At 44.5% G+C, this 16,318-nt stretch overlaps 1 protein-coding gene and 1 pseudogene across 33 annotated transcripts in view; one reads left to right on the forward strand and one right to left on the reverse strand.

Moving 5' to 3' along the window:
- The window catches only part of SFI1 (SFI1 centrin binding protein), a 115,366-nt gene that overhangs the window by 85,227 nt on the left and 13,821 nt on the right, over positions 1-16,318 (reverse strand). For 19 of the 33 annotated variants that reach the window (XR_013399246.1, XR_013399239.1, XR_013399240.1 and 16 more), the window contains exons 3-4: positions 5,299-5,472; positions 3,866-3,937 (exon numbers count right to left, since the gene is read on the reverse strand). The exons of 9 other annotated variants lie outside the window; for them this stretch is intronic. Coding sequence is in view for 17 of the 24 variants with exons in the window: in XM_028827786.2 (XP_028683619.2) it covers positions 3,866-3,937; positions 5,299-5,472 (246 nt within the window). In the remaining 7 variants the exon portion in view is untranslated. The remainder of the gene's footprint in view (positions 1-3,865; positions 3,938-5,298; positions 5,473-16,318) is intronic. 5 more of the 33 variants (XR_013399241.1, XM_028827789.2, XM_077949915.1 and 2 more) reach the window with 1 other exon arrangement.
- LOC107000626 (histone H2A.Z pseudogene) lies at positions 13,731-14,374 on the forward strand (annotated as a pseudogene).

Genomic DNA, 16,318 nt, shown 5'->3' on the forward strand with positions numbered 1-16,318 from the left:
TCCCAGCACTTTGCAAGGCTGAAGCGGGTAGATCACCTGAGGTCAGGAATTTGAGACCAGCCTGGCCAACATGATAAAACCTTGTCTCTACAAAAATACAAAAATTAGCCGGGTGTGGTGGCTCGCACCTGTAATCCCAACTACTCAGGAGGCCAAGGCTTGAATCCAGGAGGCGGAGGTTGCAGTGAGCTGAGATTGTGCCACTGCACTGCAGCCTGAGCGACAGAGTGAGACTCCATCTCAAAAAAATAAAATGAGGGTAATAATGCTTTATAGATTTAAAAATATACACAAAGAGAGGGAGATGGGCAGAGCTAAAGTATTCTAAGGACCCTGTCTTATCTAGGAAGGGGGTAAAAAAACAATTAACATTAGATTCTGGTAAGTTACAAATATACATTCATATTTGAATGAAAATACACATTCACATTTGTAACTTATCAGGGCAGTCAGTAAAGGAAGAGTAAAAGAGAATATAATTTCTAAGCTAACAGTGGAGAAGTCAATAAATATGCAATGAATTAAACAAAAATGAGAAAATTCTGACAATAGCAATTTAGATCAATTTTCCCAATGAACAACAAAAAAAGCAGAGCAAAAAAAATTTATTTAATGCACTAAAGAGCTACCAAGGCAGTGAAGGACGACATGTCCAAGATCCAGGAGAAGAAGGTAATATAGAGGTGAACGATGGCTAGCACTTGCAGCTGGGATGGGCTACAGCTGAAAACAAGACGTTAACATGATCAGCTCTGCTGCCCTGCTTGCTTTTGGTCACTTGCTTGTTTTTTTTTTGTTTTTTTTTTTGTTTTTCTTTGAAGCTAAAGGCCACACCACTGAACACTACAACTATTTTTTTTTTTTTTTTTTTTTTTGAGACAGATCCTCTTTCTGTTGCTCAGGCTGGAGTGCAGTGGCACAATCTCGGCTCAATGCAACTTCCGCCTCCTGGGTTCAAGCAATTCTCCTGCTCCAGCCTCCCAAGTAGCTGGGATTACAGGCACCCGCCACCATGCCCGGCTGATTTCTTTGTATTTTTAGTAGAGACAAAGTTTCACCACGTTGGCCAGGTTGGTTTCAAACTCCTGACCTCAAGTAATCCGCCTGCCTTGGCCTCCCAAAGTGCTAGGATTACAGGTGGGAGCCACCATGTCCAGCCTGAACACTTAAACTTAACTTTCACTGGCTACTTTGTAGATAACATTCACAGGTCACCATGGCAATGGTCACTTCAGTTATTTCTCAGGAATCTGGGCTAGCTCCTGCCCAGTTCAAACTGATGGAGACCACCAACCCTTCAACTGGGCCTGTGAAGGAGCCCTAGAGGGTCTTTTGATGCTTGAGGGCCAAAAACTCCACCCTCAGATCATGTTAATGCCTCTATTTTCTGTACATGTGTTCTATGACATGCCATGAACCCTGACTACACTTGTACACAATGAATGTTACTTCATTATCCCCACTGCCAATCCACCTCAATCCACCCCACACCTTAAACCACCCCACTTCCCTAGCCCACAAATATCCCTAAGGCTTATCCTTGGGGAGGCCGGTTTGAGACCTGTTCTCCCACCTCCTCGCTCAGTGGCCTTGCAAGTAAGTTTTTTCTCTTTTGCAAAACCTGTGTCACAGTGATTGATTTACCACGCATGGGCAGAATGGACCTAGACCTGGCCGGTAACATAGCCACATCAGGAGCTTCACTGTAAACATACAAAAAGGAACAGATGGAACAGCAGGAATCCTCATAAAGTATACAAAGAAAAGATTTCAGAAAACACACACAGGCCAGGTTTGCTTGAGAGACATTGAATGAAGGAGTCAGACTCAAAAAATGAAACAGGAAAGATTATAGCAAGGGAAAGAAAAGGGGAAGAGGGGAGCAGGAGGGAACCCAAGACATTTCAGTTTTTAAGTGCTTACACTCTCGAAGGCTGCCAATTCTCCTTTTGAAACATACCTTGCACTGGTCCCTTCTCTCCAGCTCCCCTGCCTTCTGTACGGGGACTCCTGTGACTCTCTGTTGCAGTCCATTCTCAGCACTGCAGCTAAAGCAATTATAACCCAAAACCACAGCAATGGGCAGCATTGGTCTATACAAAATCAGGCTATGACAGAGGGATTTGCTGCTAAAATTTCACTTCCTTTGCTAAAGCCAATTTTTTCCCCCAGGTTCTGCACTTGATCAAGCCAATCTGTCAGTCTGACCAGTGCCCTGAAAGAGCTCAATTACTTCTCTTGGGCAAACACTTTTCCCAAAGAGATCTTATCTATCCTGGTTTACTTAAGTATGGTTCTTTTTTATTCTTATTTTTATTTATTTATTTATTTGAGACAGTCTCACTCTGTTGCCCAGGTTAGAGTGCAATGGCACAATCTCGGCTCACCACAATCTCTGCCTCCGGGGTTCAAGTGGTTCTCCTGCCTCAGCCTCCCAATTAGCTGAGATTACAGGCATATGCCACCACGCTCAGCTAATTATCTTTTTTTTTTTTTTTTTGAGACAGAGTCTTGCTCTGTCACCCAGGCCAGAGTACAGTGGTGCAATTGCGGCTCACTGCAGGCTCCGCCTCCTGGGTTTACGCCATTCTCCTGCCTCAGCCTCCTGAGCAGCTGGAACTACAGGCGCCCACCACCACACCTAATTTCTTTTTGTATTTTTAGTAGAGACGGGGTTTCACTGTGTTAGCCAGGATGGTCTCGATCTCCTGACCTCATGATCTGCCCACCTCAGCCTCCCAAAAGTGCTGGGATTACAGGCGTGAGCCACCGCGCCTGGCCTTTTTTTTTTTTTGAGAGGGCCTTTCGCTCTTGTTGCCGAGGCTGGAGTGCAATGGCGTAATCTTGGCTCACTGCAACCTCTGACTCCTGGGTCCAAGCAGTTCTCCTGCCTCAGCCTCGCGAGTAGCTGGGATTACAGGCATGCGCCACCATGCCTGGCTAATTTTGTATTTTTAGTAGAGACAGGGTTTCTCATGTTGGTCAGGCTGGTCTCGAACTCCTGACCTCAGGTGACTCACCCACCTCGGCCTCCCAAAAGTGCTGGGATTACAGGCGTGAGCCACTGCGCCTGGCCTTTTTTTTTTTTTGAGAGGGCCTTTCGTTCTTGTTGCCGAGGCTGGAGTGCAATGGCGTAATCTTGGCTCACTGCAACCTCTGACTCCTGGGTCCAAGCAGTTCCCCTGCCTCAGCCTCGCGAGTAGCTGGGATTACAGGCATGCGCCACCATGCCTGGCTAATTTTGTATTTTTAGTAGAGACAGGGTTTCTCCATGTTGGTCAGGCTGGTCTCGAACTCCTGACCTCAGGTGACTCGCCCACCTCGGCCTCCCAAAGTGGTGGGATTACAGGCATGAGCCACCTGTGCCTCGCTGCGCAGCTAATTTTTGTAGAGACAGGGTTTCACCAGGTTGGCCAGGCTGGTCTCGAACTCCTAGCCTCAGGTGATTCGCCCGCCTCAGCCTCCCAAGGTGCTGGGTTTACAGGCATGAGCCACCGCGCCCTGCCTGATTCTTTCACTTGGTCACTTGCTTGTGATTTTTTTTTCTTTCTTTCTTTTTCTTTGAAGCTGAAGGCCACAGTAGCTAAAGGCCAGGACATTGAACACTAAAACTTAACCTTCACTGGCTACTTTGTAGATAACATTCACAGCTCACCACTAATAAAGCTGCAGTCAACTAACAGGTATGAAGTTACCACTACAGTACATGGTTATATTAGGGACTGTTTCTGCCTACTGGATTCTGGGGAGGAACAAGGGAGGAATGTAACAGCACAAGCCATAATGAAGTTTATATACAGGCTTAAAATAAAAGAAAACCCTAGAATGAACTCAACAGAATTATGGTGTTCTGAGCTAATACTACCTGGCTTTAGAGGGAAATACTCTTCCAAAAGTCATTCGAATCCATAAACATAAGAACTTTCTGGCAACGCATCTGAAAGAAGGAAAAAAAGGATATACATATTTTAAAATTCCATTTGGCTTACATCATCAGTTTTCTGGAAAGGAAAGGAAGCCTTTAAGGTCTCAGAGGGAGGGACGTTAGTATGAGTCAAAAGGTGGTATCATAGCTAATCTTGCATCAAACAGGGCATAGGATGGGGGAGATTTATAAAGCTAAAATCAAGCAGATTATTTTTTAAAAATATTTTCAATATAAATTGTCAACGAAGAGATAAAAACTTCAGAACTGAGGTACAGGAAGTACATCATAATTCTTTTGTTCATATTATTCTTCCTACCTAAAATGCCTGGCAAATGCCCACTAATCCTGAACCTTCTCCAATGTAAACAGAGTGAGTAGCTGTGTACTCTCAGTACTCTGCTCAAACCCCTCCTGTAATGTGACACCATATCACAGTGATCAGCTCACAGGGTGTCTGTCATTCCCTCTGCACTGTGAGCCCCTGAAAGCAAAAATTGGTGTTTTATAGTACCTTCAGTACCTAGCACAGTGCCTGGTATACACACAAAGGTGGCTTGTCTTTTTTTATTTTGAGACAGCGTTTTGCTCTGTCGCCCAGGTTAGAGTGCAGTGGCGCAATCTCTGCTCACCGCAAGCTCCGCCTACCGGGTTCAAGCCATTCTCCTGCCTCAGCCTCCCGAGTAGCTGGGACTACACGTGCACACCGCCACGCCTGGCTAATTGTTTGTATTTTTAGTAGAGATGGGGCTTCACCATGTTAGCCAGGATGGTCTCGATCTCCTGACCTCGTGATCCACCCGCCTCGGCCTCCCAAAGTGCTGGGATTACAGGCATGAGCCACCGTGCCCGGCTGTATTTTTAGTGGAGATGAGGTCCCGAACTCCTGACCTCAGGTGATCCACCTGCCTCGGCCTCCCAAAGTGCTGGGATTATAGGTGTGAGCCACCGCACCAGGCCTGATAAATTTTTGAATTAAAAAATGCATGTCTTTAATATACCTAATCAAGAGTAGCAGAAGGGTTACAGCTCTTCTAGAATTCACCAGAAAATCCAGGGGGAAAAAAAAAAGAGTAGCAAAAAAGAGTAGTTCCTTCTTTCTTGGACCACGTTTACACGTTTAGACTTTTTCTGGAAGAATCTTGATAGCGTCATATTGCGAGGCACAAGTGGAGAAATGAAAACACTCAATGACAGATTTTATGTCTGCAGATTCCTGAATATCCTTTTCATCTGAACATTCTACTATAAAGAACAGGCATCAAGATCTCCAACTAATTGTGATGGGAGAATAACAATCATTCCCTCATTTTAACCAAGAAGGCAGAACAAGAGAAAAGTATCCGTAGACTGGTGGCCACTCAAAAGCTCACCTGACGCGCAGTTCTCTTAACCGGCCCTGTCGGGTACAAGTATGTGTGCCACGATACTGCACTAGGTGACTGGTACTAGGTAACTCCCTCCGGATCCCAAAGGATGCAGAAGACTTCTTGTTGGACAGTGTCTTTGCAGAATAAGGTTTCTTAACTGCACCATCCCTAAAATACCTTAAATGTGAGGAGGAAGGAGGCAAGGAGAGAATAAAGTTATCTCTGCATGTGATGCAAATACTTTTAACATACAAGCAAAATTAAACAGATAAGCTCATCAAGACTGACAATACCTATGCTTCAAAGATAATAAGCAGCCCAATCTGACAGAAATATTGGCCAGCCACTGGAGGTGGGTACTGCTGGGTCAGCTCTAGGCAGGAAATACAGAGCTGAGGGGTACCCCCTGGAGTCATCAGGCCTAACACAGTTTTCTTTTGTTTGAGACAGGTTCTCACTCTGCTGCCCAGGCTGGAATGCTGTGGCATAACCACAGCTCACTGCAGCCTTGACCTCCCAGGCTCAAGTGATCCTCTCATTTCAGCCTCCCAAGCAACTAGGCAACTAGGACCACAGGTGCTCACCAGTGTGTCCTGATAATTTTTTTTTTTTTTTTAAGAGACAAGGTCTCACTGTGTTGCCCAGGCTGGTCTTGAACTCCCGGGCTCAAGGAATCCTCCCACCACATCCTCCTGAGTAGCTGAGACTACAGGCGTGCACCACCATGGTTGGCTAATTTTTTATTTTTATTATTTTTTTTGAGACAAGGTCTTATTCTGTCGCCCAGGTTGGAGTGCAGTGGCGTGATCTCGGCTCACTCAACCTCCACCTCCCGGGTTCAAGCGATTCTCCTGCCTCAGCCTCCCTAGTAGCTGGGATTACAGGCACCCACCACTACATCCGGCTAAGTTTTGTATTTTTAGTGGAGATGGGATTTCACCATGTTGGCCAGGCTGGTCTTGAACTCCTGACCTCAGGTGATCCACCCACCTCGGCCTCCCAAAGTGGTGGGATTACAGGCTTGAGCCACTGTGCTCGGCCAATTTTTAATTTTTTAGAGACAGGGTCTCACTATATTGCCCAGGCTAGTCTCAAACTCCTGGGCTCAAGTAATCCTCCTGCCTCAGCCACCCAAAGTGGTGGTATTACAGACATGCACCACTGTATCTGGCCTGCTGGCCTGATTTCACTCTTGATCTCTTGCTTCAGAGTATCTGCACTGAGGCTAAAGCACACACACACACACACACACACATACACACATATATATACACATACACACACACACACACACACACACATTTTAATATACTTTTAAAATTTTTTATTTAATTTTTAATATTTAAAATTTTAATATTTTAATATTTAATATTTAATATTTTAATATTTAATATTTTTAAAAAAACAAAAAAATTTTGTTTTCTTGAAATAGAGTCTTGCTATGTTGCCTAGACTGGTCTTGAACTCCTGGGCTTAAGCAATCCTCTCAACTAAGCCTCCCAAAATGCTGAGATTACAGGTGTAAGCTACCACACTCAGACTCCTGGATTTTATTTTTTTAGAACAATTTGAAGTTTACTGCAAAATTGTGAAGAACGAACAGACTGTTCCCACATACCCCTTTTTCTTTACACACACACAGCTGTACATGCTAAAAAGAATATGTTTAAAGAAATGAAAGTCAAGCATGAACATATTTGCAGGGCATGGGGTAACTATAAAAAGTAAGGTAGAAGCATTAATCACAACAGCCAAAAGGTAGAAGCAAGCTAATTTTTTTTTTTTTTAAAGACAGGGTCTTGGCTGGGTACAATGGCTCAAGTCTATAATCCCAGCACTTTGGGAGGCTGAGGCAGGAGGATCATCTGGGGTCAGGAGTTTCAGACCAGCCTGGCCAGCACGGCTAAATGCCATCTCTACTAAAAATACAAAAATCAGCCGGGTGTGGTGGCAGGTGCCTGTAATCCCAGCTACTTGGGAGGCTGAGGCAGGAGAATCGCTTGAACCCGGGAGGTGGAGGTTGCAGTGAGTCATGCCATTGCACTCCAGCCCGGGCGACAGGACAGGACAGGAAAGGACAGGAAAGGACAGGACAGGAAAGAAAGAAAAAAATAAAACTCCCCGATAGTTCCAACATAGGTATTGATGGCCAGGTGCGGTGGCTCACACCTGTAATCACAGCACTTTGAGAGGCCAAGGTGGGTGGATCACCTGAGGTTAGGAATTTGAGACCAGCTTGGACAACATGGTGAAACCCTGTCTCTACTAAAAATACAAAAATTAGCCAGGTGTGGTGGCGCACGCCTGTAGTCCCAGCTACTTGGGAGGCTGAGGCACGAGAATCACTTGAACCCAAGGGGCAGAGGTTGCAGTGAGCTGAGATCTCACCATTGCACACCAGCCTGGGCGACAGAGTGACACTCTGTTTCAACAACAATAAGAACAACAAAACATAGGTATTGATACGGTTTAGCTGTGCCCCCACCCAAATTGCATCTTCAATTGTAGGTCCCGTAAGACCCACGTGTTGTGGGAGGGACTTCACGGAAGGTGATGAGATTATGTGGGTAGTTCCCCCATGCTGTTCTCATGATAGTGAGTGAGTTCCCAAGAGATCTCATGGTTTTATGTGGGGCTTTCCCCCACTTCACTCTGCACTTTCTTTCCTGACGCCATGTGAGAAAGCACATGTTTGCTTCCCCTTCCACCATGATTGCAAGTTTCTTGAGGCCTCTCCAGAAATGCAAAACTGTGAGTCAATTAAACCTCCTTCCTTTATAAATTACTTATCTCAGATATTTCTTCATGGCAGCATGAGAACGATCTAATACAGGTATCTATATTTGAGTATGGTACCATTCACTGCTTTGCTTCTATAAAACTATCTTGTACTACTCCCAAAAAATAAAACTTAACTCTGATTAAGTCTCTAAATCCACTTACCAATTTGCAGAAAAAGACTGAGAACAGAGGACAGAAGAACATGCTAAAATGCACACAGGCCCTATCAAAATACCAGTGACATTATTCACATAAATAGGAAAAATATCTTAAAAATTGTATAGGACCACAGAAGACTCCAACTAGCCAAAGCGATGCTGAGCAAAAAGAACAAAGCTGGAGGCATCACATCACCAGACTTCAAAATAAACCACAAAGCTGTAGTAACCAAAACAGCATGGTACTGGCATAAAGACAGACACACAGGCCAATGGAACAGAACAGAGTATCAAGTATTAAGCTACTTTATCTATCTACCTACCTACCTACCTACCTACCTATCTACCTAAGACACAGTCTCATTCTGTTGCCCCACTGGAGTATAGTGATGCAATCACGGCTCACTGCATCCTCAACCTCCCAGATTCAGGTGATCTTCCTTCCCACCTCAGCCTCCTGAGGAGCTGCAACTACAAGGGCATGCTACCACCTGGCTAATTTTTTGTAGAGATGGGGTTTTGCCACATTGCGCAGGATGGTCTTGAACTCCTAGGCTCAAGTGATCCACCTGTCCTGGAGTCCCAAAGTGCTGAGATTACAGGTGTGAGCCATCACACCCAGTGCCAATTTATTTTTGACAAAGGGTCCAAGAACACTGGGGAAAGGACACCCTCTTTAATAAATGGTGCTGGGAAAAGTGAGTATCTACATACAGAAAAATGAAACCAGACCCCTTACCTCTCACCCTATACAATATCAACTCAAAATGGATCAAAGACCTAAATGTAAGACCCAAAACTAGAAAGCTATGAAAATACTTCAAAAGTCTAGGAAAATATTTTACGAATAAAACATCAAAAGCACAGGCAACAAAACCAAAAATAAACAAACAGGATAATCTCAAGCTTAAAAGCTTCTGCTCAGCAAACAATCTACAAGTAAAAAGACAACCTATAGAATGGGATTACAGGCCGGGCATAGTGGCCCATGCCTGTAATCCCAGCAGTTTGGGAGGCCAAGGCAGTCAGATCACTTGAGATCAGGAGTTCAAGACCAGCCTGACCAACATGGTGAAACCCCATCTCTACTAAAAGTACAAAATTAGCTGGGCATGGTGACATACACCTATAATCCCAGTTACTCAGGAGGCTGAGGCAGGAGAATCGCTTGAACCCGCGAGGTGGTGGTTGCAGTGAGCCAAGACTGTACCACTGCACTCCTGACTGGGTGATAGAGTAAGACTCCATGTCAAAAAAAAAAAAAAAAAAAAAGAATGGGATTACAAATATTACAAAAAATATGTGCAAACTATCTGACAGGGGGTTAATACGCAGAATATACATAGAACTCAAACATCTCAACAGCAAAAAACAAACAAAAAATCCAATTAAAAAAGGGGCAACTTTGGGAAGCTGAGGCGGGCAGATGGCTTCAGTCCAGGAATTTAACATCAGCCTGGGCAACATGGTGAAATCCTGTCTCTACACAAAATTAGCCAAGCATGGTGGTGTGTGCCTGGAGTCCCAGCTACTCTGGAGGCTGCACTGAGAGGATGGCTTGAGCCTGGGAGGCAGCGGTTTCAGTGAGCTGAGATCCCACCACTGTACTCCAGCCTGGGTGACAAAGTGAGATCTGTCTCAAAAAAAAAAGTAGGGGGAGCAAATTCTCTGAATAGACATTTCTCAAAAGAAGACATACAAATGGCTAACAAATATATGAAAAAATGCTCAACATCACTATCAGGAAAATGTAAATGAAAATCACAATGAGGTGTCATCTTACTCGTTAGGTAGGTGGCTATTGTCAAAAAGACAAAAAAAATAAATAAATAGGCCGGGCGCGGTGGCTCAAGCCTGTAATCCCAGCACTTTGGGAGGCCGAGACGGGTGGATCACAAGGTCAGGAGATCGAGACCATCCTGGCTAACCCGGTGAAACCCCGTCTCTACTAAAAAATACAAAAAACTAGCCGGGCGAGGTGGCGGGCGCCTGTAGTCCCAGCTACTCCGGAGGCTGAGGCAGGAGAATGGCGTGAACCCGGGAGGCGGAGCTTGCAGTGAGCTGAAAATCTGGCCACTGCACTCCAGCCTGGGTGACAGAGCGAGACTCCGTCTCAAAAAAAAAAATAAATAAATAAATAAATAAACAAACAAACATGCTGGCAAGGAAGCAGAGAAAAAGGAACACTTTTTTATTTTATTTTTATTTTTATTGAGATGGAATCTCACTGTTGCCCAGGCTGGAGTGCAATGGCGCCATCTCGGCTCACTACAACCTGCTGGGTTCAAGCAATTCTTCTGCCTCAGTCTCCCAAGTAGGTGGGACTACAGGTGCGCACCACCAAGCCCGGCTAATTTTTGTATTAGTAGAGACAGGGTTTCACCATATTGGCCAGGCTAGTCTCGAATTCCTGACCTCGTGATCCGCCCACTTCGGCATCCCAAAGTGCTAGGATTACAGGTGTGAGCCACCGCGCCCAGCTGAAAAGGGAACACTTATATACTGTAGGTGAGAATGTAAACTAGTATAGCCACTATGGAGAACAGTATGGAGGTTCCTCAAAAAACTACAAATAGGACTACTGCATGACCCAGCAAACCCACTACTGGGCATTTATCCAAAGGAAAGAAAATCAGTGCATCAAAGAGACAGCAGCACCCTCATGGTTACTGCAGCACTATTCACAATAGCCAATATATGGAACCAATCTAGGTGTCCAACGAGAGATGAATGGATTAAGCAAATGTGGTATATACACACAAATGGAATACTATTCAGTCATAAAAAAGAGTAAAATATTGTCATTTGCAGCAACATGGATGGAAATGGAGGATATTAAGTGAAATAAGCTAGGAACAGAAAGTTAAACACTTCATGTTCTTACTCGTGCAAAAGCTAAAACTTACAGAAACCAAAGTAGAACAGAGGACGCAAGAGGCTAGGAAGGGTAGAGGAAAAAGAGGGACAGGGAGAGATTTGTTAAAAGACACAAAATTAAAACTAGATAGGAGAAATAAATTCTAGCATTCTATACCCCCATAGGATGACTATTGTTAACAATCATGTATAGTTTCAAGTAGCTAGGAGGATACTAAATGTTCCCAAAACAAAGAAATGATAAATGTTTGAGGTGATGGATATGCTAATTACCCTGATCTGATCACTACACATTATATGTATTGATATATCACTACGTACCTGATAAATATGTACAATTATATTAAACATTCATAAATTTTAAAAAAGAATTTTAAAAAATGCACATAGGAATGCAACTGGTAAAATACAAATTGCAGAAAGTGCTACAAAACAACTGATTCCCAAACAATTGATTTCAAGGAGGAAAAAGATAAAGTAGAAATCCATGAATTAGGCTGGGTGCGGTGGCTCATGCCTGTAATCCCAGCACTTTGGGTGGCTAAGGCGGGTGAATCACGAGGTCAGAGTTTGAGATCAGCCTGGACAACACAGTGAAACCCCATCTCTACTAAAAATACAAAAAAATTAGCTGGGCGTGGTGGTGGGCGCTTTAATCCCAGCTACTCAGGGGGCTGAGGCAGGAAAATTGCTTAAACCCGGGAGGCAGAGGTTGCAGTGAGTTGCAATCTCGCCACTGCACTCCAGCCTAGGCAACAGTGTGAGACTCTGTCTCAAAAAAAAAAAAAAAATCCATGAATTAAAAGCAATTGACTCCACTTATCTTCTCTACACACAGCGAATGGTGGGTCTGCCTCTGCCTTCCTACCTCCTCCCTTCTTTAACTATGGTAACTGGTCAGCTCACCCTGGTTGATCAAACATGGCCTGTGCAGTGTTCCAGAAAACTAAATGCTGTTGATCTGAATCTAGTTGTCTCTGCAGGGGCAGCAAAAGCCCTGCCAGTCTGGTCTTCAAAAATAGTAGTCCTGGTCGGGCACGGTGGCTCACGTCTGTAATCCCAGCACTTTGGGAGGCCGAGGTGGGTGGATCACCTCAGGTCAGGAGTTCGAGACGAACATGGTGAAACCCTGTCTCTACTAAATACAAAAAATTAGCCGGGTGTGGTGGCCTATGCCTGTAATCCCAGCTAATCGGGAGGCTGAGGCAGGAGAATTACTTGAACCCGGGAGGCAGAGAATGCAGTGATCCGAGATCGTGCCACAGCACTCCAGCCTGGGCAACACGAGCAAAACTCCCATCTCAAAAAAAAAAAAAAAAAAAAAAGGCCAGGCGCAGTGGCTCACACCTGTAATCCCAGCACTTTGGGAGGCCCAGGTGGGTAGATCACAAGGTCAAAAGATAAAGACCATCCTGGCCAACATGGTGAAACCCTGTCTCTACTAAAAATACAAAAATTAGCTGGGCATGGTGGCACATGCCTGTAGTCCCAGCTACTCGGGAGGCTGAGGCAGGAGAATTGCTTGAACATGGGAGGCGGAGGTTGCAGTGAGCTGACATCACACCACTGCACTCCAGCCTGGTGACAGAGCGAGACTCCATCTCACTCAAAAGAAAATAATAATAATAGTAATAATAAAGGAATAAAATTCTGATACAGAAACCCTGAAAACACTATGCTAAGTGAAATAAGCCAAACGCAAATGGAAAAATATTGTATGACTCCACTTACATGAGGTACCTAGAACAAGCAAATTCTTAGAAACAAAGTACAATAAAGGTTATAAAGGATTAGGGTAGGAGGAATGAGGAGACACCATTTAAAGAATACAGAATTTCCACATGGGATGATGAAAAGTTTTGGGTATGGATAGTGGTGATGGTTACACATTGTTAGTGTACTTAATGGCACTAAATTGTACACTTAAAAATCGTTAAAATAGGCCAGGTGTGGTGGCTCATGCATGTAATCCTAGCACTTTGGGAGGCTGAGGCAGGTGGATCAGTAGTTCGAGACCAGCCTGGCCAACATGGTGAAACACTGTCTCTACCAAAAATACAAAAATTAGCCGGGCGTAGTGGCACGTGCCTGTAATTCCAGCTACCTGGGAGGTTGAGGTGGGAGAATCGCTTGAACCCCTGAGGCGGAGGTTGCAGTGAGCAGAGAATGTGCCACTGCACTCCAGCCTGGGTGACAGAGTGAGACTTCGTCTCAAAAAAAAAAAAAAAAAAAGGTCAGGTGCGGTGGCTGACATTTGTAATCCTAGCACTTTGGGAGGCCAAGGCAGGTAGATCACTTGATGCCAGAAGTTCAAGACCAGCCTGGCCAACATGGTGAAACCCTGCCTCTACTAAAAATATAAAAAATTAGCCGAGCATGGTGGCACATGCCTGCAGTCCCAGTTACTCGAGAGGCTGAAGCACAAGAAGCACTTGAACCTAGCAGGCGGAGGTTACAGTGAGCCAAGATCACAACCACAGCCCTTCAGCCTGGGCTGTGAGAATCTGTCTCAAAAAAAAAAAAAAAAAAAGATTAAAATAAAATAGTAAGTCTTACGTTATATATATTTTACCACACACAAAAAACATAAACTCTCTGGACAGTTAGAAGCACCGTGCCATGAAGCAGTAGGTGGTAGGATCTCACCGTGTGTCTGACTAGCCCTTTCTCTGCCTTGTTTGAGCTTCGGCAGAATTTGCAAGGGTGGCGGTAAGGCTGAGAAGGACACTGGAAAGGCCAGGACAAAGGTGGCTGTTTCCTGCTCACGGAGAGCCTCCTTACAGTTCCCAGTGGGCCGTATTCATAGACAGACATCTGAAATGCAGGACGACCAGTCATGGATGTGTGGGCGTGACTGCCACTGTGAACAGTGCAGCCATCCTTGGATACCTTACTGCAGAGATACTTGAAGTGGCATCAAAGGCACCAAAAGATTTAAGGGTAAAGCTATTACCCCTCATCATTTGCAACCTGCTATTAGTGAAAAAGAATTGGACTGTCTTAGCAAGGCTACAATTGCTGGTGATGGTGTCATTCCACACATTCGCAAGTCTCTGGGAAGAAAGAACAACAGAAGACTATGTAAAGGATGCCCGGATTTCTTATTATCTCAGGTCTCTAATTAATCTAACAGCTCTCTACTGTTCGCGATTCCAGGGGAATACAGTCATGCCCCATGACACCTGGTTAATTTTTAAAAAAATTTTTTAATAAAGATAAGGTCTCACTGTGTTGCCCAGGCTGGTCTTGAACTCTACTTTTTTTTTTTTTTTTTTTTTAAGACAGGGTCTGGCTCTGTTGCCCGGGCTGGAATGCAGTAGAACAATCCACATGATCCTCCCACCTCAGACTCCTGAGTAGCTGGTACTATAGGCATGCGCCACCACACCTGGCTATTTTTATTTTTCTTTTACTTTATATAGAGATGGGGTCTTATTATGTTGCCCAGGCTGGTCTCGAGCTCCTGGACTCAAGGAATCCTCCCACCTCAACCTCCCAAAGTTCTGGGATTACATAAGCCACCATGCCCAGATGGAAGTAGTGGATTTTGATTGAGATGACTATTTTTTAGATACTGCCTGTATTTTAATTATGATGCAGAAGTTATATCAACAAACATTTGGTTTTGCACACATATTACTTCCACTCTGGTAGGTGAGTTCAACAGAGGTCATATCCCAAACTAAAAAAAAAAACCCTCTATGAATATTATAAAAGCCATCAAATTGCACACTTGAAATGAATGACTTGTATAATATGTGAATTATATCTCAATGAATTTTAAAAAAGCAATATAGAACCACTTTAGGAAATCCAAAAAATGTTGGTAACTATAAAGAAAACAATGAAAGTAGCTTATAGGCCAGGCGCAGTGGCTCACGCCTGTAATCCTAGCACTTTGGGAGGCCGAGGCGGGCAGATCACAAGGTCAGGAGATCGAGACCATCCTGGCTAACACGGTGAAACCCTGTCTTTACTAAAAATATAAAAAAATTAGCCGGGTATGGTGGCGGGCACCTGTAGTCCCAAGCTACTCGGGAGGCTGAGGCAGGAGAATGGCATGAACCCGGGAGGCGGAGCTTGCAGTGAGCTGAGATCACGCCACTGCACTCCAGCCTGGGCGACAGAGCCAGACTCCATCTCAAAAAAAAAAAAAAAGAAAGTAGCTTATAATCCTGCTCAAAAAACCCACAAGCAAAGCTAAACTATATAGTTTTTAAGGATACACAAATGGTAATAAAACCATGAAGAAAAGTGAGAAAGTAATTACCATTCAAGTCAAGTTAGTAGTTTACTCTCTGTGGGGCAGTCAGTGGGCTTGGAAGGAAGCTCAGAAATGACTGCCAAGGTCTTACGTTTTTTTTTGTTTGTTTTTTTTTAAACAGGTGGTGGTTACAAAGGTGTCTGCCATATAATAATTCACTAGGGCACCCACTTGTTTGGTGCTGTTTTCTGTATTTGTGTTATATTTATCAGTAAATAATTTTTGGCCAGGCACGGCAGCTCATGCCTGTAATCCCAGCACTTTGGGAGGCTGAGGCAGGTGGAGTTCAAGACCACCCAGGGCAACATGGTGAAACCCCATCTCTACCAAAAATACAAAAAATAGCCAGTGTCATAACTCAGTCTCAAAATTAATTAAAATTTTAAAATAAAAAAATTTTTGGCAGGCAGTGACTCATGCCTATAATCCCAGCACTATGGGAGGCTAAGGTGGGTGGACTGCTTAAGGCTAGGAGTTGAGAGCAGCTGGGCAACACAGAGAGACCCCATCTCTACAAAAAATTTAAAAATTAGACTGCTCACAGTGGCTCACACCTGTAATCCCAGCACTCTGGAAAGCCAAGGTGGGTGGATCACCTGTAGTCAGGAGTTGGAGGCCAGCTTGGCCAACATGGTGAAACCCTGTCTCTACTAAAAATACAAAAAATTAGCTGAGCGTGGTGGCACATGCCTGTTATCCCAGCTACTCGGGAGGCTGAGGCAAGAGAATTGCTTGAACCCAGGAGGCAGATGTTGCAGTGAGCCGAGATCACTCCACTGCACTCCAGCCTGGGCGGGAGAGCAAGACTGTGTCTCAGAAAGAAAAAAAAAAAAGGGCCGGGTGTGGTGGCTCACGCCTGTAATCCCAGCACTTTGGGAGGCCGAGGCGGGCAGATCACAAGGTCAGGAGATCGAGACCATCCTAACAAGGTGAAACCCCGTCT

Source organism: Macaca mulatta, chromosome 10, assembly GCF_049350105.2.
Source record: "Macaca mulatta isolate MMU2019108-1 chromosome 10, T2T-MMU8v2.0, whole genome shotgun sequence".
Classification (NCBI taxonomy): domain Eukaryota; kingdom Metazoa; phylum Chordata; class Mammalia; order Primates; family Cercopithecidae; genus Macaca; species Macaca mulatta.